Source organism: Bipolaris maydis, assembly GCF_028858645.1.
Source record: "Bipolaris maydis strain C4 unplaced genomic scaffold PSV08scaffold_2, whole genome shotgun sequence".
NCBI classification, from domain to species: Eukaryota; Fungi; Ascomycota; class Dothideomycetes; order Pleosporales; family Pleosporaceae; genus Bipolaris; species Bipolaris maydis.
In genome coordinates, this window is record NW_027093858.1 from 1,664,875 (window position 1) to 1,687,632 (window position 22,758).

Here is a 22,758-nt window from a genome sequence, read left to right on the forward strand (position 1 = left end):
AGACGGACGCTAGAACGCAGTTATGCTTTCCACGAATCTCCATCAGTACCCCCCGGCATTCAGCCATGTCCCTTCGCCCAACGCAGTCGACCATCCACATCACCATCACCATCTTGCCGTGGACCACATGGGACATTCCTCACTCGAGTCCATGGCCCACCCGTCGCAGTACGCTGCATTGCAGTTCCACCACAACCGCCATGTCTTGCCCAACGGCAAAGCCGTCATCAAGCCCCATCATCGACTACCATACGCCAGCGGACCTCTGGCGCCACGACACCAGCGAGAGATGCTCCACGAAAGATCAGGCCGCAGCAACTCTGCGTCGGGGCCGGTGCGACGTAGGATCAGTCGGGCATGCGACCAGTGTAATCAACTGCGAACAAAGTGTGATGGGAGACAGTCTGTAAGTTCCTGCTACTACTACCAGCGTCCCACATGTACTACTAGAGCTAAGCCGACTAATCCATGGGTTAGTGCGCGCATTGTATAGGTACGTTGCAACGAATCGTGGACCGGGGCGTGAGCGTAAACCCCGCAGTTGTCTGGGGATATTCTGACACCGTGATCGGCCTTTTCTGCTGTGGCGTCTGCTAGGCGTCTTAGTCGGAACCTAGCACAGCCGGCCATGTCCTGCCACTACCACGTCTGACAGTTTCACTGACAAAACACCAGAGTTTGGTCTGACGTGCGAATACATCCGTGAGCGCAAGAAGCGCGGCAAGGCATCGCGAAAAGACATCGCCCAGCAACAAGCTGCCGCTGCCGCTGCCGCAGGAAGCAGCACGGTCAAGTCTGAAGAGTCCAGCACTCCACAGCCCTCAGACAAGACGGCCGAATCTATTCCAAGTAGCAGCCCTAAACTCACAGAAGGCCAGAGACCTCGTTCCGAGCTACCGGCACGGTCCGCCAGCATTGCAACTACAAGTTCTGACATGGACACTGCATCCATGTACCCCAACAGGACCATGAGCCTGAACGCCATTGACACAATCCCGGAAGGCGACATGCACCACCAAATGGCTGACGACATGCAAGCCATGCAGCCTATGCAGCCACCTCGCATCCAGACCCAAGGACTGCCCATGCAGCACTCTATTCCCGAGTACGCATCCATGGAGTACCATCGAAACCTCGCCTACCAACAACCACCACTCCAGGTCATGCAGCCAGGAATGCATCCTGCCGTTTCTTCCCACGGGCATGCTATGGAGTACTCCGGAAGCCCTTATAGTATGATGAGTCCGCAGAGTGCGCATGCGCAAACACAACCGCAGCCAGGCGCATTTGGAATGCCAGAAGAACCCCCAAACATGGGATACATGCCCCAGTCACCAGCCAATGGCTCACCAGGCTGGATTTTGCCCTCTCCCTCTACTACCATGTACTCGGGCGCACCACACCAGAGTCACTCTCAACAGTTGAGGTACCCAGTCTTGCAGCCGTTGATTCCACACCTCGCAAACATTATGCCGGTGTCATTGGCTTGCGACTTGCTCGAGCTTTACTTCCAAAGTTCCTCATCCGCGTTCATGCAACCCGTATCTCCTTATGTACTTGGTTACGTATTCCGAAAACGGTCGTTTCTGAGGACGAACAACCCAAGGGTGTGCAGCCCAGCACTACTGGCTAGCATGTTATGGATCGGTTGCTTGACGAGCGAGTCACCCTATCTATCCTCCTCACCGTCTGCGCGGAGTCAGCTTTCCGAGAAGCTGATCAATCTGACAATCAGTCTGTTGAAGCCCTTGGTACATCAGACACCAGGTAGTCCAGATAGTGGCCCTACAAATTTTGCCACTGGAAACATGGTCGACAGTGTGACAATGGATGGTTTCGGGATGCCAACTCAAGAATCTGATATCGGTCTACGTAAGTCAATCTTCACCCTAAAAGCCTCGGATTCCCCAGAGTTGACGCAAAGTCTTATAGCGGGAGCATGCGGCGGCCTTGATGAGGTGGTGACCTACATGCATTTAGCCGTTGTCATCTCAGCAAGCGAGTACAAGGCTGCATCACTACGCTGGTGGAACGCAGCATGGTCACTGGCCAGAGAGCTCAAGCTGGGCAAAGAAGTGCCCGTGACGCCCCCACCCGAGCCCAACGACGAAAACACTTCGGCAGATATCCGTGCCGAACATGGGCGCGGAGCATACCCTAACGGCCAGCACTCTTCCGTAGAATGCACTGAGGAGCAAAGAGAAGAGCGTAGACGTATATGGTGGCTTTTGTTCACCGTTGATCGGTAAGCCTTCTGATCTTTGTCACCCGTGGCACCAACAAAGAAACATTGCTGGAACCATGTTGTCGACATTCTGGCAAATCAGCCAAGTTCCCCCAAACCGACAAGTGCTGATCCATCTGTAGCCACCTAGCCCTATGCTACAACCGGCCGCTTTCTTTATTGGACGTGGAATGCTCCGGGCTTCTGCAGCCGCTTGACGATAACGTATGGCAATCTGGGGAATTCTTCGAGGACTCCGCTCAATCGTTTTCAGATCACACATTTCGCCGAAGAGGGCCTGCATTCGAGTGCACCGGGCACTCCATTTTCGGATTTTTCCTTCCTCTGATGACCATCCTTGGAGAGATTACCGATCTATACCATGCCCGCAATCATCCGCGTTTTGGAGCAAAGACGGATTGGGAACATCATGTGGTAGAGATCAGTCAGCAGCTTGTAGCCTATGGCCATTCTTTGCAAGAGCTTCGGAACCGTGCTGTCCATGAAGCGAACGTGGAGGCTCAGCAGGAATCAGTGCATCCTGGCACGCCCTCGGTACGATCTGTCAACTCGTCCATATCCAGAGCGCAGGAGAACTTATTGCACGCCAAGATTGTGGAGGCGTATGGCACGCACCTCATGCACACCCTGCATATCTTACTGAACGGCAAGTGGGACCCCATTTCGCTTCTGGATGACAACGACCTCTGGATCTCTTCACAAAGTTTTGTGGATGCTACCGGCCATGCTGTCCATGCAGCTGAGGCATTGAATGAGGTCCTTGAGCTAGATCCTGATTTGAGCTTCATGCCGTTCTTCTTCGGGATCTACCTTTTGCAGGGAAGCTTTTTGCTACTTCTCATCGCCGACAAGCTCCAAGGAGACGCCAACCCCAAGATAGTTCGTGCGTGCGAAGTCATAGTACGTGCACACGAGGCATGCATTGTCACCCTCAATACCGAGTACCAGGTAAGCGTCCTCCCCTCCCCCGGATAGTTTGTCGCCCTTTTTTTCGTTACGCAATCAACCTTCCTTTCTGTTTCAGCCAAGCGGAATTTTCTCAACCCGGGCCAGTTATGCTAACGGTTTATCGCAACAGCGAAATTTCCGAAAAGTCATGCGCTCTGCCTTGCAGCAAGTGCGTGGCCGCGGCATAGACGAACATGCCGAACTGGCGCAACAACGGAGAAGGGAAATGTTGAGTCTCTACCGTTGGAGCGGCGACGGCACCGGGCTCGCACTCTGAGGTGCATTCGACGCTCGCTTCGCGCCATCCTCGACCCTTGTCATCTCGGCATCATCTCGCGATCATGTTGCCGTACTCCGCTCCACAACCATACACGTAGCAGTGATGGCATCTTTTTTTTCCCTCCCTCCCCTCCATTTCAATTACCTTTATTTTTGCCATCTTCTTGACCGAGGCGCAATCTCGATCAGTGGTTTTGCCTCGGTAGCATTACGATATGCTCTAATGCACTTTGCTTCCCCCCCCCCCCCCCCCCCACCACACAAACTGTGCTCTCTTTATCCTTCCTTTCTCCCGGGTGCACAGACATTTCGCACAAAGGCTTGCTTGGCGTTTGACGGATCGGGCACACACATACACACATCTAGCGCGGTGGTGTACTATGAGTTGATGTATTATGATTTTTGGGCGTTTTGAAAATATTGTCTTCTCTGCATTTCGACACGTTTATTGTTTGCGCTCTCGGTGCGATGGAAAATGGGGTTAGGGTGGGGGGTGGCAGAAAGGGAACGGAAAAGGCGTTTCCCGATTCCAAACTTCCTTTTTTCCCCTGCCATACACACACACATACCATGTTGTTCAACATCTTTTTTTTTCTCTTTTCACTTCACATACCCATGGTTCCTTGTCAAAAAAGGTCAATATTGGTTGCAGATTTCCCGTATTCTCGCCGGTTGGAGAAATACCTTTTCACTCCTCCATTCCGCTATATTGGTTTGTTCATTATACCCCCACCCTCTTCGGCACATTACGTTGCTGCTTTCGCTTCTAGAACACATTTGGAGAAGTTTGGTCGATAGTACTACTATATGATGGAACTGAGTTTCATAACGCTCTTAGTGATCAGGCAATCTTGAGCAGAACAATCCATAATAAACTCAAAATACAGCTTTGTTACCGTGTCTGCGTGTATGTGTGTGTGTCTACGTGCTTCTGATACACGGAGCCGTGGTGAGAGAAAGACTTGGTTGACAGTTGCAGTAAGGTGCTGTGCTGGGCAAGAGGATTAACAATAGCATAGCTGTTATGATTACTCGGTGTAGTCGCACCGTGTTCCTGAGCAAGTCTGTCCATATGTCTCGCTCACGCGCTGTTATACCTAGGATCATGGTTTCAGATGCGTGACCCCTGCATCCCACCGTATCTACATACACAGTCCACGTCGTCCGGTGTATCTATCTAACACAAACATGACCACCAGACACTGGAAAGAAACATCCCCCCTTTTTTCCCCATAATCTAAAATGCATGATACTTTCCTGAGAAGGAACCAGTAAGGCCGTTTTTTTGTCGCCCTAATGCGCCGCGGACCTAAAGGCTGCGCGTGGTGCTGACGACTTGCGTGGTATCAATGCGATTGAGCCAATCAAATATGTGAGCACTTTAACAATCTACTGAACCTACGCCATTGGGTGGGTGGGTTGGGGGGGAGCTTTCGGAACAACCAACACATGACTTAACAATCATCTTCCATACTCGGGGATTTTTTGGTCTTCTTGGACGGTATACTAAAAAAGAACCCCGGCCTTGGTGATCTTTTTGTCACACTAACCCGTGCAAAACACCATGGAGTAGTAGCCGCAAAAAGCCAAAAAAAAAAAAGCACGAAGAGCTTTCCGAGAGCTGGCAAAACAAGGTATCGCTTGCTTGCAGCAGGTTAGCCCACACATACCGGAACACGCCGGCACTTTGGGGGAAGGGGGGGGGGGGGGGGCATATGACACTTCAGAATTTGGTCCTTTCCTACTAGCATCGGTTCGACCTAATCCACTTGAACCCCTGAGTCACGCCTTTCCCTCGCGCGCTACCGTCTTACCGGCCCATAATCGGCTTCCCGATCGCAAAAGCCCCCAAACTACCCGACCCTCGAGAGGGCAGACGAACTGTGCCGAAACCAAGCTTTTTCTTCTCCATTTTCGACCAAGCCTGCAGGATAGCTTTCTTGTGGGCGTTTCTCTTTTTGGGATACTGCATATCTTGGCTGCAAGGAACATCTTTCATATGGAACCGTTTGAGCGATATCAAATGTACGCCAGCCCTAGCGATTGCAATGGAAAACCGAACCTATATCCGCGAAGGGGGACCGAGGGGGACTTTTGCATCCTATTAAGGACATGAACCGAAAATAGAAGAGAAGAAGAAAGCAAAACGGTGGACCATACACCGGCTCGTAGAAGCCCCTCGTCGTCGTCTACCGCGTGCTCTCTCTCAGAGGTAATATACAAGGGCATACACTATTTGGTTCTGTCATGCACCCCAGATTTGTTGAGACTTGCTGATGGGAACTTGTAATGGCCGACAACACTGCGTTGCCGTTGGAATCCGGAAAGCATGCAGGTCGGCTACCGCAATATCGCCCACATGGGCCAAAGGACCAATGTCTCCCCCCACCCTTGTTGCTTGCGTAGAACCCTTGTGTTCGAACAGCATATCTGCTATAAAGGCCATGCAGCAATGAATCACGGCTGACGGGGGACGGGCCTTTTGTGTATCACAAACAGTAGTGTGGTCGTGGCCTCCGCAAAGAATTGCCAATTGCAGCCAAGTAATGACGGAGCTTCTTGTTTTCAGTGTTTGCAAAGCAACGGGGAAAGACGGGACACGCTCTTTGTGCTTGTTCATACGAGGCTGCCAAATCTTATGCAGACACATGGCGTGAACCATATGTCGCCTTAACACGGGGTGTTAAGAAGCATTCAGCGTGCTCAACTCTAAGGCAAGTACTCACATGGTCGCCCCGAAACGAGACCCGTCATGCATACAGACATGTACACGCAAGCTGCAAGCCTCACTCATCACTGGCACACCTCAGAACCGGAGTGTGCTCCCTACTCTCCGCAACAACTGCCCCAGATCCAGTGCAAAGGCCCAGGAAGATCCAGGTCCGAACATGGTGCCACTGCAGTGCCTTACGGTAGTGCCATGTACGTGCAATGCCGAATCAATCTCGCCAATACATTTTGCACATGCATCGTAGCCGCGTCTTGCTCATTCAAGAAGCCGCATCCCAACATACTACTTCTCCACATTTTAGGGTTGATTTTTTAGGTCTCGGCTTGTTTGATGGGGGGCCTTTTTTTCATCTCGTTAGATGAAAAGTGAAAAAAGGGGGAAAGTTTGGGTTGTGGGTGCCGTGACAAAATCGCGTCCTTTGCGCGGAGAAGAGGAACACACTGCGAGAAGAGTATAATCTGTGGACCGCATAGTATTAGGGGGGGGGGGGGGTGGGCTGTGTCTGCCGTGTGGTGACGTTAGACAGCCAACGTGGGTGCCAAAGGTTCGGGATACGGTGAGCATGCAAGCGCGTTGACTGGTCGTTCGGGATTCGACCAAGTAAGCTACGCTTCGGAATGGCGGCCTGGCTTTGAGCAGCAGCGCGGGTGGAGTCCTTACAGATCGTCACGTCCCGTCGCAGCAAGCGGTCGTCCAGAACCGGTTTTTGGGTGAGGGACAAGACTAGGCTATACTTTCCCCTGTGGTCTTGGCAAGATGGCAGTCAGAAAAGGGTCGATTACCTTTTCTCCCCCTTGTCTTGCCCATGCGACGGGGGAGGCGACGTCGGACAGCACAGGCAGAAGTGGATGGCAGAGGGTTGTGGGCATGGGCGCTCTAGATGTCGGGCATGGCGTGCGGCTGGCGTGAGGCTGGCTTGCCATGTGCAGGATCTTGTTTGAACACGGCGCCAGGGAGATTACTAGGCTCCGCCGACTAGGGCCAGAAAGAGACATGTTGCAATGGTGACTACATACTTATTAGTATGATGGCAGGGTGCAGCGGACTAGTCGATGGATACAAGCAGATGCATGCGGCGCCAACGTAGAGGGCCTCTCTTGGTATACAGCTAGCGGAAGCGACTGGGACGATCGACACGCAGGATGTGGGGAACGTGGTAGGTAGGGGTTTGGTGGTGTCGAGCCGCCGCTCGGTTGTAGCTCGAGGTATAGTGCGCGTTGGTCGGTCATTTGCCAGATCTCGGTACTCGATATTGCTGCGAGGGTGGTTGCAGTAGAGCAGGTAAGGGCAGGGGTTGCAAAAGGTGGGTGGGTGGAATGACCGTTTTGGCCCGCGTCGAGCATTCTTCCTTTTAGCCGGTCGAGTGAATGTCTGCGCGCTGCACAGTCGAACGCCCACGTCCAGCAACTCCAGACGTGCAATGGGGATACTCGAGCGCAGCCAATCACCACCCAGCCTCCCGCGTGGCGCTCGAGTAGGCGACGGCCAAGTGGAGATTGCTGCAGTGCACCGCCCTTCGTTTTGTGGAGGGTCGTCCCGAGCGAGGGCTGCTTACGCTGCAAGCCGCACAAAGCGAACAGTGGCACAACAGTATGGACTCGCCTTGGCACACCATAAGACGGTCCGTCATTACTCGTTGGATGGCTATCATATCTCAGCCTCGTACTTACTGCGACACCCATCCATCTATCCCCGGAGCAGATTGAGCAACGCAGCTCTGCTCAACCCTGCCAAGTGCCCGACTACATTACTACTACATACTTGCAACGCGCACGCTGCTCCTTTCGGCATCACCGAATACGTAACTAACAACACCACGTTGGATCTACTAAACTCAGACCATCCCCCAGCCGCTGCGCCATGTCCTTGTGGGACATGTCTCCGAGACATCCTGGCCTGAAGCAATCAGGATATCGTGACAAGCAGCGACTCTGCGTAGCCATGTCGCCTGGCGGCTTTGTCATCTCCAAGCCACCACCACGACATCTGCGCTGCAAGGGCACCAACGACTAGTTTGGGAAAAGGCCAGCGCAGCATGCAACTAAACACTACCACTCAGACAAGGTACACCCAAGTACCAAGGAAATATAGCGGCACGACCCTAGCACCTGCAGGACGCTTGCTCCTCTTTCCGAATTTCTGGATGCCACACATCCGTCGCTAATGCAGCACGCTCGTCAATCACCTCTACCTAGCTTTCTGGTTTTTTTTCTTTATCGAACAAACCCTCTTTTTCGACCAATCATGCTTCCCCACCTGTCAGTAATTTTTTTGTCTTCATCATAATTGCGTGATTTAGACCCGGATCTCTCGGTCTGTCAACCCACATCTAGGCTTCCGACCGCTCGTATTCACCACAACATATGAAGCACTAGATCAGACATGCTGGATCTCTACCTTTGTCGAGGGGGCTTGCAAATTTCCCATGCAGCTAGGCGATTTAACGAACCTTGTCTCTCTCCGATGCAAATTCCCGTCGCTACCATCTTCGCTCTCGTTCTCGGTTTCTCCCTTTTTTTTCTTTCCTGGGCGTTGATATCCTTTCTTTTGCTTTTTGCGGCGTCATAAGACCTAGATGTGGCGCAGCGCTGCCATGTTGTGAATGATCTCATGCCGACATCAGATGAGCCGTTGGACCGACTCCTCGGCTTCAAGCCACTGTTACCTAGCAATATCAGGGGCCCGTCTGGCCGACATGCATCAGATGAGTTGGTACGAAGATCGTGCCGATGCAACTCCATCGGGCATGACAAACGGCATCTCGCACTTGGCAAAATTCTTCGGAGGGGTGCATATCAAGCATTGCCAAACTATACTCGACAATAAGGGCGCTGTTATACGCCAAAGATGCTCGAATTGTGGAGAGTAAGGGGCGCGTGAGCTGCAAGCGTGGATACATGCATCCTCCACAGCTAAGGCGGATCTCCACATACCGACTGCAACTTGGGGATACAAGCTGCTGCTCTGAGACAACCCCTCCCCTGAAATAACATCCTTGGAAATCTGCAATAAAAGAACAGGTTCGTGGAACATCGGCCCTGACGTCCATGCGTAATCAGGGTCTTCGAGAAGACTTCCGAAGCTAGGCTTTTTCTTCGACTCTGGCTACTCTCGTACAGTACAGCAGTCAAGCAAAAACCATGGGGTCTTGATGCCGTCTTTGGGATGTGGGGTAGACACCAGCTGCAGGGTTTCCGGCAAATATTTCCCAGCTTCGCCAAGACACTCAATTACCATAGTATATACCCGGCACTATTCTTGACAGAAGTGTACCTTTTGCAATGACAATTACCATGACTAGACATTCGATTTGAGATGAGGTGAAATTACCTCGTATTGCTCGTCTCCATCCTGTTCCTAAAGAACATGAATCCTGGATGCTTCGTGCCTGGCAGCATGGCGTGACTCTGGCCAGCATCTTGAAAGCGGCGCGGCAATCAGCAACAACCTTACCAGTATTCCCCAGTAAGAGATGCTACTAGCTGCAGCGATCAACTGAAGCAAAAGTTCCAGAGACGCGCGATGCCGCCCCCAAGAGGGTTGACTCCAACTTGTGGCAAATGGCCGCTTTCTCAATCCTATTGAGAACATGTAAACAGCAACAACCTCAACAACCCTCTCACGCCTGGAAAGTTTCCCGAAACAAGTAAAAGACAATCTATCGCAATGGGCAAAAGCAGCCGTGCTGTTCCAAAGGTGCGTTGCATCTTGCACTGTATCCTTCAGCACATCACCTGCACGTCTCGTTCCATTACAGGAAACCCACTTAACAAATAAAACCAAACACGCCACATCGGCAATCGAAACCGGCAGCGACCACCTGACTTTTCCACCCCTCCCCCAAAAGAAAGTGTCGAACGAGCTCTTAAGACAAAGTGATATAGCTATAGCTGAATTCGTGCAGACCATAGCACCATCAGTTAACGACCAACGAGCCCTCTGCGTTTGGCTAGAACCTTTTTACCTTGCCCCTCCAACCCCCTCCCAATTTAGGCGCAACACCCAGTTAGCCCCGATATACAGCGACATGGTTGATTCCGAAATGGGTAATTACAATGGCATTCCAGGCCACGAGCGCTGATCGCCAAATGCATTGGGATATTGGCTCGGTGTGCCTGAACGGATATGGGACTGCGGAGAGCGGCGCCGTGGCAGGGGAGACAGACAAAGGGCTGGAAGAGATCTTTTTCCCATCTGGCATGCTTTTCGCGGAGGATCATCGTTGGCGAAAAGAGGTTGTGGTGGTGGTGAGAGGGGGGGTTATGGGCAGCCCTGGTGACCTTGTCGCTTTTGGTCCGAGGAGTGGACTTTTCTAATATGGCAGGATGGGGGGAAGGATGATGATCATGCGAAATTTGGTGTCTGAGAGTGGATGGGAATGACTAAACTGGGCGATTACTACGGGGTATATTGGACAATGCTGGTACTAGTACTGAATCCTCATCGTCTTCTACCTGCTTGTCCAGTTTCTTTGTCGCATGTGAGAGGCCTCATGACATCTGTGTAACGTCAAAGTGCGGCATGGGGGCACTCCCTATGGCCGTTGAGTCTTTCAGCTCCATGGCATATTGATCCTCGCGCTGGCTGAAAGAACGTTGGGCTCCAGAGAAGGGGGTCACCTCAGACAGCCCAAAAGATGAACAGCAGCTGAGGCGCCAAAAAAAGTTGTTGAGCTCTTTACAACTGCCGATGACGTTGCCTGTACCAGGAAACTCGCACACCTTTTTTCTCTGTCATATTGTCCTTTGACCCACCAACCTTTCCTCTTTCTTTCCTCGTTACTCTGCTAGCAGTAGCAGATATTCGACGGCCTTTCGTTCCGGAGCGAAGCTCAATCTCGAAATGCCATCGTGAAGTCGGTGTGCGATGTGGATAGAGTCTTGCAGCAAACATTGTGCCGAATTGGAGACGCTGGTCCAGGCTATTTGCATTTGTCTGTAGAGAGGATACTCGAATCGGTTTCTTCTTGTACATTTTGTGTTTTACCGGTTATCTTGGTTTTTTGGCAAGTGTCGTAAGTAACCCGTAAAGCATCGAGACAGAGGTCAGGTGTTGTGATCCGTTCTAACGTTTCTTTCAAGTCCCATATTCTCTCGTGCATCTCTTTGACATCTTCTCTTTACACACCGATCTTGATGCATAACCATACTATTCTCTGTCAGTCACTGCTCTTTCAATTTCCATCTCTTCTCCAAATACCGCCTACCCACCCATTCATACATCCGACCAAGCACACACACACACACACACACACACACACACACACACACACACACACACACACACACATACGCACACCCATCACTCTTTCTCCCTTTGAGATTTTTCGTCCTCAATCCACCATCCTCCATCACCCCATTTCACATCCTAAACGTCTTCCTATCAAACATATACCCTCCCACAATCTCTTCACTCATACCTACACCTGCACAAACAATATCACCTCCCTCAACGCCACATTACCTCCCCCCCTTTTAATCCACCAATCGCAACCGCACCAGCCACACCACCACCCACCTAATTAACCTACCAGAAAAAAAACTCCCAAACAGAACCTCCATACAGCCCCCAATACGACAATCAGCAAGCGCCCCCCCCCTAATTTTCCACAAGTCCCACCAGGCCCTCCGAAATTGATCCAACGGTGATCGTGGGTGGGCTGCACATGGCGTGGGGGCTGTTCCTCAGGCCACCCAACCCCTGGCCGTATCGAGATACCCCATACGTACGTATGTAGAAGGGATACGGTGTTGGTGGCACACACATACACATACACACATAGATAAGACCGGAGAAAAGAGAAAAGCGGGTAGAGGCGAAAAAAAAGGGAGATGTGCATTGCAGACACGAGGGTACTGCAAGCACGGAGATGGATCACTTCTTGGGAGTCTTGTGCGTTTGAGGATTGTTTTTTTCTTTCTTTCGCTAAAGGGGGCGGTTTGGCTGACTGTGGGTGTGTTGGAGGCAGAAGCTTGTTTAGACGTTTAGTGATATTTTTTTTGCTTTTCAGGAAGGAAGAGTTGAAGAAAGGTAAAGTGCCTATGTCGCTGGGTTTGGGGTCTGTAGCTAGTAATATTAGTTGTTTAAGTTTGGCTCTGTCGCTAGCTCATTCACCCATGTGCTATCTTGTGAAATATCTTAGATTATGCTGGATATGCTGGATTTCAATTACTAAATCTCGACATGGCGAAACCAACTTTCGCATGTCTGTAGCTGCTGAGGTCCGAAACCACCGTTCTCATGAAAACCCAGGTTTTAGCCATGATGAGAACGCTGGCGCGCCATGTACATAAATCCGCTTGCTAAGGGTATCGATGCTATACGTGCCTTTTTTTTTTAACGCCGATGAAATGCTGTTTAAGAGATGCAAAAGTAAATACTCGCTCCATCAATCCAGCCAAGCTTGATGATAACGTATCGCGCATGTGAATGATCATTCATGATACGACCGGCCATATCAGATTTTCTTGCTTCCCCCTTCAACTATGGCTGAACTGATCAAGGCACCTAGTCTGAATCACCGTCGCCATCTGGCGTACGCGAGGTTCTCTTCTTCTTCGATCCCGCCGGCCTGACCTTGAATTTTTTAGGCGTACTACCACCCAAGGTAACGTTGCTCTTCCGCTTCCTACCACGGCCACTAGTTGGGAATGGTATGCTGTCCTCGCCGTCATCATTGGGTGTCTCATATCCTGCATCCAGAGTATCGTCACCGTCTGCGTCGATAAAAGTTTCCCGATCAATGTCTAACAAATCTGCAAAGTCGTAACATTGCTTCACCATGCTTTCGCGGGTATCCAGGGCGCTCATGACACCAGATAGGCGTTCCCACAAATCTTTGCTCGTGGTAGCCAAGTGATTGCGAGTCGCAGGTTTGGCATATTCCTTTTGAGGAATAGGTCCGTTGTGTTTGATGCCATACCATCGCCGAATAAAACTACGAGTCTCCCATACCATCTGGAGAATCGTACAGGCTGTCGCGATTTGACGAAGACGACCGTCGTCGATGTTTGGTGGTGCGAGCTGAGGCACAGTTTGAATCATTGGTGGTAGCGGTTGCGACGGTAGCATTCCGTTCATAGGTCCAGCAGCCATCATATGTTGCTGAAACGGGTCCATTGGCTGTGGCTGCTCCACCTGAATGTATTGTTTTGGAAGCTCTTCTGCGATGACAACTCCCACTGCAGGTCCGGTTGTGTTCAGTACCATCGCTTCGACTGCGTTGAGAAACACTGCTAATTCTTCTTGATGCGGAAAGTCGAGCAAGGCCAGGTTCTCTAGACAGAAACGGGCGTATAACACAGCCTCTGGCACCGGTCCACTGGCATCCAATTTCGAGAGATCAAAGTCAATTTGCTTGCAGAAGTTGGCAATGAACTTCTTCAGGCTTGCTTTTTTTCCAGTCTTCAGCGCCTCGAAAAGTTTTGCAAGCTTCGGAGTATGGGTAGCTTCAACCATTCCTCGTGGATCGTTAAACAAATCCAGCTGATATCTGAAAGCCATATGTATGGCTTGCATGTATTCTTTCTCCAGATATGATTCTTGCTTCTCATGGATGCGCCTGTGTTCGTCGCCCGCCACCTGAGCCAAGCTTTTATTTGGTGAAGTAGCCAGGGCCACGAGTGCGGCACCACACTCCTTCGGATGAACAAGTCCTTGGCGACTGATACTGGCGATGATGTCAGTGGCAATGACAGCGAGCTCGTTCTTGTTCTGCAAAGCAGCCTTCACAAAGTCCTCCAGAAATCTCTGGGCTAGATGTAAAGTTGCTTGGTCATTTCCAGTGGCCGCGAATGAGGTTTCCAATCGAGCTGAGCCATTCACAGCTCCTTTACCAATGGCGATTTGTGCGCCTGTTTCGGAACGCCGTTCAGCAACAGTAAAAAACTGCCTGAAGAAAGAGAGCGCGACATGCCTCAAGGAGTGATTGTCCTCGTTGATGAAGACGAGCTTCACGACCTTTTCCACTTCGGAGCGCATAAAATGCTCCGGTGACTGCTGACAGATGCCACCCATACTTTGTAATGCTTGCTCGCGAATGTCTAGCTCCCAAGCCTGCATAGTGAAGGGCCGAACAGTATCCAACAGGAGAAGCGACGGCGGAGGTGGTGACTTTTGATTTAGGGATGGCTCCATCTGCTTCTTGAGAGCCTCGTTCTTGCTGATAGTAGTGCGGAGTTTAGCCACGAAAGGCTCGGCATGTTGATCGAGACTGCAAACTTGACCAAAAGCACCTAGTAGGATTAGATACGAAAGTATCTTCTCTTTCAACTTGGTCGCATCCTCTTTCTCTTTTTCCACTTCAGACTCCTTGGCTGACGCCAATATATGGGCCGATGACAATAACGGGCGAAGTTGGCTGATCACAGAGCAGGTGGTAACGAAGATCTTTTCGGCACCTATGCTCGATATCCCACTGATTGCCCACAAACAATGGACAACATCGAGGAGAGTCTCGCGACTTGTAGGCCAACCCAAGGATGCGAATTTAGCCAGCTTTGGAACGTTACGCATCAGACTTCCCCGAATCTCTTCCGCGAAAGCATGTTGAAGTGAAGGGAGCGTTGGCAACACATGGCGGAATACTACAACTGTTGGCCGTACAAGGGCTACGTCATCCGTGTTAACAATTGTCTTGATGTAGAGCTTGAGATGCCTGAGGTAATCCACCGAGAAGAGAGTAGGTTTGATCCTCGCGAAGACACTCAGGGTATTCATGACACGTGTCTGGGACTTGTTGTCTGTTCCATTCCCTGGATCAATGACTTCGTCGACCAAATCTGCGACAAGTTCTCCACAAATGCGCAGATTTGCAGCAGGTGCTTTGGATTCAGGCGATACACAATGAATGAAGAACTTTTCGAAAGCCTCCAAGTGCACTGTGCTTTGGCCTACAGATTCCAGGAGGTCCACCATGAATGCTGCTCTCTGCTCACGGTTCAGACGATGCTGACTGTCATCGGTTTTCGTGCCCGAGCTAGCAGTCGTCAACCATATCTCTTCGAGGACGTTCCGACCCAGTTCCGCAATTGTGCTCTCATCATCTTGCGAGGGGAGGAGCAGTGGAGCAGCAATCTTGAGTCGAACCTGCTTTGAGTTGGAACGGAGGTATATCTCTTTGAGAAGCTTGATTGCCTTCTTCTTCGGTCCATTCGAAGGATCGGTCGTCATATCCAATATCTGTGGCAGGACATGTCTCTCCAGAGAGGGCTCCTTGGCTAAGCAATTGGACAGTAAGGACAACGTTGCTTCGCGAACCATGGGTGAGCTATCTCTGAGCGAGGAGATCATATTGATGACATGGCCTTCGGAGATAACCTTGGGATCTTTGTCTAGCAGTTGCTGCAATGCCGTAGTTCCTCGTGATCGAAGCTTAGGTGAAATTTTGTCCTGAGCGTAGAGTTGCATGAAGTTGACAATCTGCGAGAGGTATCTGCACACTTGGCTTTGGAGCGTGATTACACCAGCGGCCAGCTTGCTTTGATCGTCCGAGACTGGTTGAAACTTACTATTGTTCAAGGTTAGTTGCAAAGTGATTTCATCAATCGTGGCACTTACTATTTCCGAGCTAGCCATTTAGGGTCGACGATCATACTCTCGAGGCATTGCTGAACTGTTTGGATGGGTTCTGGCCGGCTATCTTGATTCGGTTCAGGGAATGCCTTTGTAACAGCTGTGAGCCAGGAACTGACATAACAGCCAGTTGTTGCTTGAAGGTGGGGGTCTTCCTGGGATGGTCGAAGGTCGAGATATTCAACCAAAGACTCAATGACCATGCGGTAAGGACCTTCGAAGGCAAGTAGATCCACGTCATTAACGCGTTCCTTTTGATCCTCACTCATGGCTTCATTCACGAGTCGATCTAGTTTCGATGACAAGTCCGACTGCGAAACGTCTAGCCTTTGTTTCAGCTTCTTCAGCTGGTCTTTGAAGTCAATCACACCACAGCCTATCCTCGCCATTGTCGTAAGAGCCATATCTTTGTCGACTACAGAGTGCTTGTTTGCTTGGTCGTCCTGAAGTATCGTCCTCATTCGTACCAAAAGAACTTGTAGAAGCATCACAGCAGCCGGCCATTGAGGAGACCCGAGAACGTTGCAAAAATCGTCGATGAAGAGATCCAGAAGATTGCGGAATGGCTTGTCACCCGACTTTGAAGTGTTTGACGCACGCTCGCAGAGTTGAGTTACAATGAAGGAGGCGGTGTTGGTAGCCGTTGTAGTCAGATTCTGCGCAATAAACGTGGGGGTACCCCTGCCCTTGTTCACCTTCTTCACTATCTTTGTAGAAGTGCCGGGCTCGTAGTCGCTAACATCATCTTCAACTATTACATCTTTGATCTCGCTGTCGGCCGATGACGTAGTACGAGGACCAGGGTTTGTCGCAACAACCTGAACGAAACGCATGAATAGCGCGGAAATTGTCATGATAGGCACTTCTCGAGCAGATACAAATTGCCTAGCGCTTGCCTTCTTATCAGGAAGCTTTTCCAGATTGCTGAAAATTCCGCTGAGGATTGACGTCCGTTGATCTGGATATCTCGCAAAAATCTGAGCCAAAACATCCATCGCCTTCTGGCGAAAGTGTTCAAACTTCCTAATGGTAAAAACAGAGTCTTTTTCATTTTCGCTATTTTGCTCCACTAGAAGTTCAAGGGTCAGGTACTCCAGGGTGTTGAGAGCTCGGTCAGACAAATTGTATTTGCCTATGACTGTTGCAAATCGAGTAAGCACAGCTCCAGATAGGCGCAATACTGCTTGCAGGTCTTGTCTATAAGCTGAGGCGGTGTTGAAAAGATCTTGGGACTCGCCCGATCGCCGCGATTGGACAATGGGAATGATACATGCGTCTTTGACTAGCTTGATAAGATCGATGATGGTATCGACGATTTCTTCTCGTCGCATACGATAGTCGTCGCGGCCTTCAATCATAGTCTCAAGTAGGAGCTTCGAAGATTTCAGTGCAAACTTGGCAGTTGTGATGCTCTCAGTAAGCTCCAGAGTAGCCTCGTCTCGTGAAAAAAGCCCGTTCTTGGTTGTTGACAGAACAGTAGGATGAAGGAGCGATTGTATCTGCATAACCAGTTCTACAGGAAGTGCATCAAAGCGTCCTAGACTGACTACACCGGACATCTTTTCTGAGAGGTTATCCATCGCCCGCGGTTTGAGTACGTTGAATTCGCCATCAGGCGTTATGATCTTGCTGAAATGCTGCGACCCATCGAGGTCGTCCTTGTCCTCTGTTAGATTTGTAACGAGTGTGTCCAGCAGGTCAATCTTCCTGTCCGCGATCTCTCGTTCATGAGGTCTTAAAACAGCAGCTCCACTCTGTACTCTTTTGTCTTCCTGCTTTTGCGAAGAAATTTCCGATGTATTGATGCTATCAATGTACCTGAACTCTTCTCGCGAAACAGCTTTTGGCTTTATAATCACAGCCGGTCCTGGAGGACGAACAGCCGTGCTACTCGGAGCGGATGAAAGAGTGCTGGACGGGTACGGGACATCTGCCTTTCGAGCATGGGCACTGCCATTTGGAGTGGAAGAAATTTGAGGTGCCACACGGATTGGTTGCGGAGCAGCTGGCTGTCTGGGAGGTGAGCGCTCTTTGCGAGGTCGTTCGGATGCCGTGACGCTCGGTGCTAGCCATGTCAGTGGGAGTATGATCAAGTGACAAGGAGGCCTACTAGTAAACGTAACATCCGTTTGTTTCAGCAACATGCGCGCAAATGGGCTAAGCGCGGGCGTATACCCTGAAGATTCTCCATTTGTGCCTTTGCCAGGACTGTCTGGAGGAGGCGTCGCTAACTGCGGCATGGGTTTGAAATGGCTATGACCGTTAGTGAATGCTTCTCAGTCAAAACCCAGAGAACACTCACTACTCTGGTAGTTTGTCCCGATGGAGAAGATTGCGGAGCTGCTTCAAGGTATCGTGTAGGTGTTGCGCAGTAGACTGGCCCTCGATTTCGTCGTTCAAGATGCCCACGGCTTTCTTCGCGGCCTTTTGTTGATCTGGAGTCAAGGTTGTCGGCGGAGTTGGAGGCTCGGCCGTAGGGAAAGGTATTATATCTATCTATTCATCAGTCTTCTGCCATGATGAGTGAGAGAGTCTGGCGCATCCAAGATGGGCAGGTGAGGGAGAGCGACTGACCCGGTGAGAATGGGATAATCGAGGTAAAAGGCGAATATGGGAGAGCATCGTCAACAGTGGGAGGAGGTCTCCGGAATGGGAGCCCCCCACCGTTGACGTTGTGCCAATCTCCATTCATTGCGGTCGCGCTTGATGGGCTGAGGAGTCGGAGGAGCAAACAACCGTAGAGTAGGCGCCGACAGTGTATGTTCTGGGGGCGGAGTCGAACAATCGCTATTTCAACGTCTCAGCGTGCATCGTCTGATGATGCGATCCTTTTGCCCTCCTCTGATCCTTCACGCGAGCGATGCGCTCTGTTGTCTGCTACGTTGTGGCGGCTTCGGGGTGAAAGTACCTATGATCGAATCGTCCTGACAGTCGGACGCGTTCTGACCGCCTACCATTTTCGGACTAGCTTGGCGCAGCCGCGGGAGTCGCGATTCCCGTAACTTTTTTCCATCTCCACGCTCATCATCTTCACGACAATACACTGCCCACCATGTCAGCTATTGGTTAGTAATGCTCCACTTGTAGACAAAATTTGGGACATTTGCTGATAAATTATATAGGATCTCTTGTCTTTTGCACAGATTGCGGTAACTTGCTGGACGGTTCTGTTGGGAAGCAACAACAGAACATAGTCCTGACATGCGGTGTCTGTGGTGCGCAAAATAAAGATACGTCCTCAAAGACTGTCGTTACTGTTTCCAAGCCTACTGCTTTTCCTTCTTCTCTGCGTGCGAAGAGATCCGAGGTGCAGACCATTTCGGAGGAAGACGTACAAACCACCAGTATAATCAACCACCCATGCGAAAAATGTGGAAGAGAGCAAGTGCGATACTACACTCAACAACTGCGAAGTGCAGACGAGGGAACCACTGTCTTCTATGAGTGTGATTGCGGTCACAAGTATGTTTGCGCGATCGCCCTCAAACTCAAACTCGTACTGATAGTTATCTTACAGGTGGAACACGAACAACTGAATTGGGCTGTACAAGTACAATGGCCTCGTTGAACTTTATTTAACCCAAACGCCATGCTCATGCAACATGCTTCTAAGCCGCAGCAACCTGTGGCACAATTGCGTACTCCATCTCCCCATTCTTCTCGAACTCTGCCATATCCAGCGCAACAATTACACTGTCTCGTACAACCTGTTCTGGGTCATTCAAGAATTTGCGCAAAGTTTCCTCGACGCCTTCCTCGTCACCCAAACTGCCCAGTGCCTCTGCAGCTTCATGGCGGACCATACTAGCCTCGTTTGTGTTACTCAGTGCCTCTGTCAGGCTAGGAATCGACGCGGGATGTGACAGCTGTCCGAAAACGAATGCGATTTCATGGCGGAAGAGAGCAGACGGATCGCTGAAACCGCGGGCGAGCGCTTGTACAGCAGGGATAGCAGTTGGGAGATCGGGTGGCGAGGAAAGATCGCGTAGCGCGAACATGGCCCGGTACCGCTGGAACAAAGGCAAGGATGTGTCGAGTAGTGTCTTTTCAAGTTCTGATATCGATGGCTTTTCGGTGCCCTGTGGTAGCGGCGGCGCAGGGTCGATTGACGTGAAATCACTGTACAGTGCTTAGCATATACAACATAGCCTGAAACTCTTTCCACACATACCTCTTCTTCAGTTTCTCTTGCCCCTTCTGTAGCCCATGATCCCATTCGATGCGATCGACGGCAATATCACAAGTTTCCCGCACAACGTCGACCTCTTGGGCATCATCTCTCAACTGCTTCAGTAGATCCAAACTGCCCTTGTCGCTCAATGCACCGAGTGCCTCCGCAGCCTCGTGCCTGCACATGGAGTCTTCCTTCTTGTCTTGCAACACAGCCCTCAGCGGCGCAATAGCAGCATCATGGCCAGATTGACCCAGGCAGTAGGCAAGTTCATGCTTCAGAAGAGCAGACGGCGAAGAGAAAGCGGCGCCAATGGCTTCGATTGCGGGGACTGTTTGTTCGGTGGGCGGGTTCAGTCCTGCTAGGTACTTCAAAGAAAAGAGAGCACGGAATCGTCGGGCGAGTGGCTCCGATTCCGATGTGAGGATCTTGCGCAGGGTTACGACCTGTGTGTCTTGTTCTGTGACAGCCATGTTGTTGATTAGATAATAGGGTGTTGAGTGACAGAAGACAGGAACAGAGGATCGCCTCCAGACGCGGCTCAACTCTTTTTTGGTGGGGTTTAAAGATTTGGTGGGGTTAAAAGTTCATCTGATAAGATCCTCACCGCACCCTGCAGGCCAAAATAAATTCTAGCCTCTTATAGCTTAGCCCGCATGTGACAGCGTGGCAGCGAGTCCTTGTTCCTGCATTATGCAGGACATAAGCCCCCAGCCCTCTTTTCACAATGACTCTTCGTCCTCGCTCGCGGTGTCTTTGACAAGTCGTGGTGAAAGGTCACCTACAAGAAAAAAAGGAAACAAAGACATCGTTTGTGTCTTGCCTCAAAGGTGCACCTGTCCACTTCACCATCACCATCGCCTTCACCGCAACACGCCCTCACGACGACAATTGAACACCTCGATCCCCGCTCAACCCAGATTTTCGTTCTAGTCCGAGCACCTTTTTGCGAAAACACGCTCGTGCGCGTCGAAAATAGTCTCCGTCTTTCGTCATGGCCTTCCTTCGCGGGGTGTCTGACCGCATCTGGAGTTATATGAACCCGCGTAAGACTCAGCAACGGCGAGACAAGCCCTACGCCTTCAAGAAGCCTGCGGTACCTACTCGAACCACAGATGCTCATCAAAAGGCTCCCCAACCCGTGATAACGGAGAAAAGCTCGGATGCGCCAGTCAAGATTCGAGACTCACGCTCACCAAGTCCTCAATGCGACATCGATGCGACACTTTTGCCTCCCTCTCCGCCCGCTTCGGCCATGCTCTCCGATGACCTAGAGGGTGATACGCTGTTGCCTTTGTCGCCCATTACGCCCGGTAAGAGAGCAGAGGGCTCCTCTCTGGACGAGTGGGACGCCAACGAGGAGACCATGGTAGTGGACGACGGAACATACATGGATCAGCAAAAGAACATCAACGCTCAAGAAGAGCGAAGGAGAAGAGATCAGCAGGGCCAGGAACTACGCGATTCTGGCTGGTCCGAGGACGCGGTATTTCTTTTTCAGAAGCTAGGGATGCGCGGCTTCGAGCCTCTCCTCCCCATTGGGTGGATCAACGATTTCGAAACTCTTCCCGAAGACCTTTTTACCGAAAATCTTGACAAGGCCTTCATAAAACCCGCCTTCGGCACAGAATACGGTGGTACGTACTCGAATTTCCGATAGTCGCGATTGCCTCTACTAACACCATAAAGCACAACATGCTCTCAACAAGCTCTTCGATCTTGGAGGTTTCGTGCGAGATGCCTGGCACACGCGAGCGAAGCGGACCCCGGCATTCCAGATCGGTAAGGCAGTGAAAGCGTTCACCAAGTGGGCAATGAAAGACGGTAAAGTTGATCATCTTTGGTCTCAACTCCCACTGTTTCAGACTGTCACTTTCTCTCGACATGTACACCCGAGTGTAGGTGAGGAGAAAATGCTTGAGAAGCTTGGCCGCCTGCACGATCTATGGTACGATGCTTTGAAAATCGGCGAGGCTGAGCAACGTGGAGACTCTGTTGTACCGGAAGTGCCCACACTCTACGGAATCACAGCATCGCATTCCGTCATGGCATTCGTCAGCTATGCTCCCGGCAACAACGATAGGGATCAGCCCCAACTTCGACTGATCGCTATGTTTGACTTCAGCAAAGAAGGATACGATGTCTGGAACTCACTTGCCATCGCCATCTTCCTCATTCACTGCAGGAACAGGATGATGCAGTTGAGTGAGTGCCTCTCAGGACCAGAGACTTTAACAGAGGAAGACCCCGATCTTTGAATGACAAATATGATACGAGCGTACACACGAGACAGACACGACATGAGCACAAACACAACGAAGATTACTACGACTAGATTGAAGAGAACGAGGAAGTAACCATGGACGATGGACGACAAACTGAAAGGCGTGGCGTTTTGCTTCGCGATATACCCTATACCCCTTTAATGAGCACAATACCCTTTTGTTTTTCCTTTGTCATGCGAAATTGTGGGGGGAGATATCCAAGACCACCAAATTGACGATGTCCGGCTCGACAGGCATGTTTTGAGCGGCTTGATGAATGATGAACGAATGATGCAGAAATTGTACGATGGAAGAGAGAATCCCTACGTATACACTCTCAAGAGTGAGCAAACCCTAGTTAGAATATACCAATCAATCTTTCAGTCACGAAACAGAAAAGAAAATCAGATGGTACGGAACGTATCACCGAATGCAGTGATAGCTGGACAATTAGTACTAGAAATCACTGCCACTATGTACACATGGCAGACACGGTTGGTAATCATCTTAGTCCGTTCGTTCGAGAGCACTAGTGGCGCAGAGCTAG

The 22,758-nt window shown here is 50.8% G+C and overlaps 6 protein-coding genes across 6 annotated transcripts; 3 read left to right on the forward strand and 3 right to left on the reverse strand.

Moving 5' to 3' along the window:
* Positions 1-22: 22 nt before the first annotated feature.
* On the forward strand, positions 23-3,470 carry PSV08DRAFT_215836 (fungal-specific transcription factor domain-containing protein; the record flags this gene model as incomplete). Its single annotated transcript, XM_066092125.1, has 5 exons — positions 23-406; positions 618-1,872; positions 1,933-2,245; positions 2,368-3,193; positions 3,324-3,470. 5 exons carry the CDS (start codon positions 23-25, stop codon positions 3,468-3,470), a joined length of 2,925 nt encoding a protein of 974 aa, XP_065949790.1.
* Positions 3,471-10,912: 7,442 nt separating this feature from the next.
* Positions 10,913-12,299, reverse strand: PSV08DRAFT_266611 (uncharacterized protein). Its single transcript, XM_066092503.1, has 2 exons — positions 11,737-12,299; positions 10,913-11,208 (listed from the first exon to the last, which is right to left on the reverse strand). The coding sequence occupies exons 1-2, from the start codon at positions 12,040-12,042 to the stop codon at positions 11,125-11,127; spliced, it is 390 nt and encodes a 129-aa protein (XP_065949791.1). The 5' UTR covers positions 12,043-12,299; the 3' UTR covers positions 10,913-11,124.
* Positions 12,300-12,333: 34 nt separating this feature from the next.
* Positions 12,334-18,468, reverse strand: PSV08DRAFT_215838 (sister chromatid cohesion C-terminus-domain-containing protein; the record flags this gene model as incomplete). The annotated part of the gene is made up of 5 exons (XM_066092126.1): positions 12,334-15,711; positions 15,762-17,841; positions 17,887-18,029; positions 18,079-18,268; positions 18,351-18,468. 5 exons carry the CDS (start codon positions 18,466-18,468, stop codon positions 12,711-12,713), a joined length of 5,532 nt encoding a protein of 1,843 aa, XP_065949792.1. The 3' UTR covers positions 12,334-12,710.
* A 325-nt stretch (positions 18,469-18,793) lies between these two features.
* PSV08DRAFT_266630 (transcription factor S-II-domain-containing protein) lies at positions 18,794-19,597 on the forward strand. Its single transcript, XM_066092504.1, has 3 exons — positions 18,794-18,841; positions 18,899-19,238; positions 19,294-19,597. Exons 1-3 carry the CDS (start codon positions 18,829-18,831, stop codon positions 19,310-19,312), a joined length of 372 nt encoding a protein of 123 aa, XP_065949793.1. The 5' UTR covers positions 18,794-18,828; the 3' UTR covers positions 19,313-19,597.
* PSV08DRAFT_215840 (armadillo-type protein) lies at positions 19,192-20,483 on the reverse strand. The gene is made up of 2 exons (XM_014229024.2): positions 19,948-20,483; positions 19,192-19,895 (listed from the first exon to the last, which is right to left on the reverse strand). Exons 1-2 carry the CDS (start codon positions 20,418-20,420, stop codon positions 19,385-19,387), a joined length of 984 nt encoding a protein of 327 aa, XP_014084499.1. The 5' UTR covers positions 20,421-20,483; the 3' UTR covers positions 19,192-19,384.
* Positions 20,484-20,659: 176 nt separating this feature from the next.
* PSV08DRAFT_359028 (uncharacterized protein) lies at positions 20,660-22,602 on the forward strand. The gene is made up of 2 exons (XM_014229023.1): positions 20,660-21,584; positions 21,637-22,602. Exons 1-2 carry the CDS (start codon positions 20,942-20,944, stop codon positions 22,203-22,205), a joined length of 1,212 nt encoding a protein of 403 aa, XP_014084498.1. The 5' UTR covers positions 20,660-20,941; the 3' UTR covers positions 22,206-22,602.
* Positions 22,603-22,758: the final 156 nt, after the last annotated feature.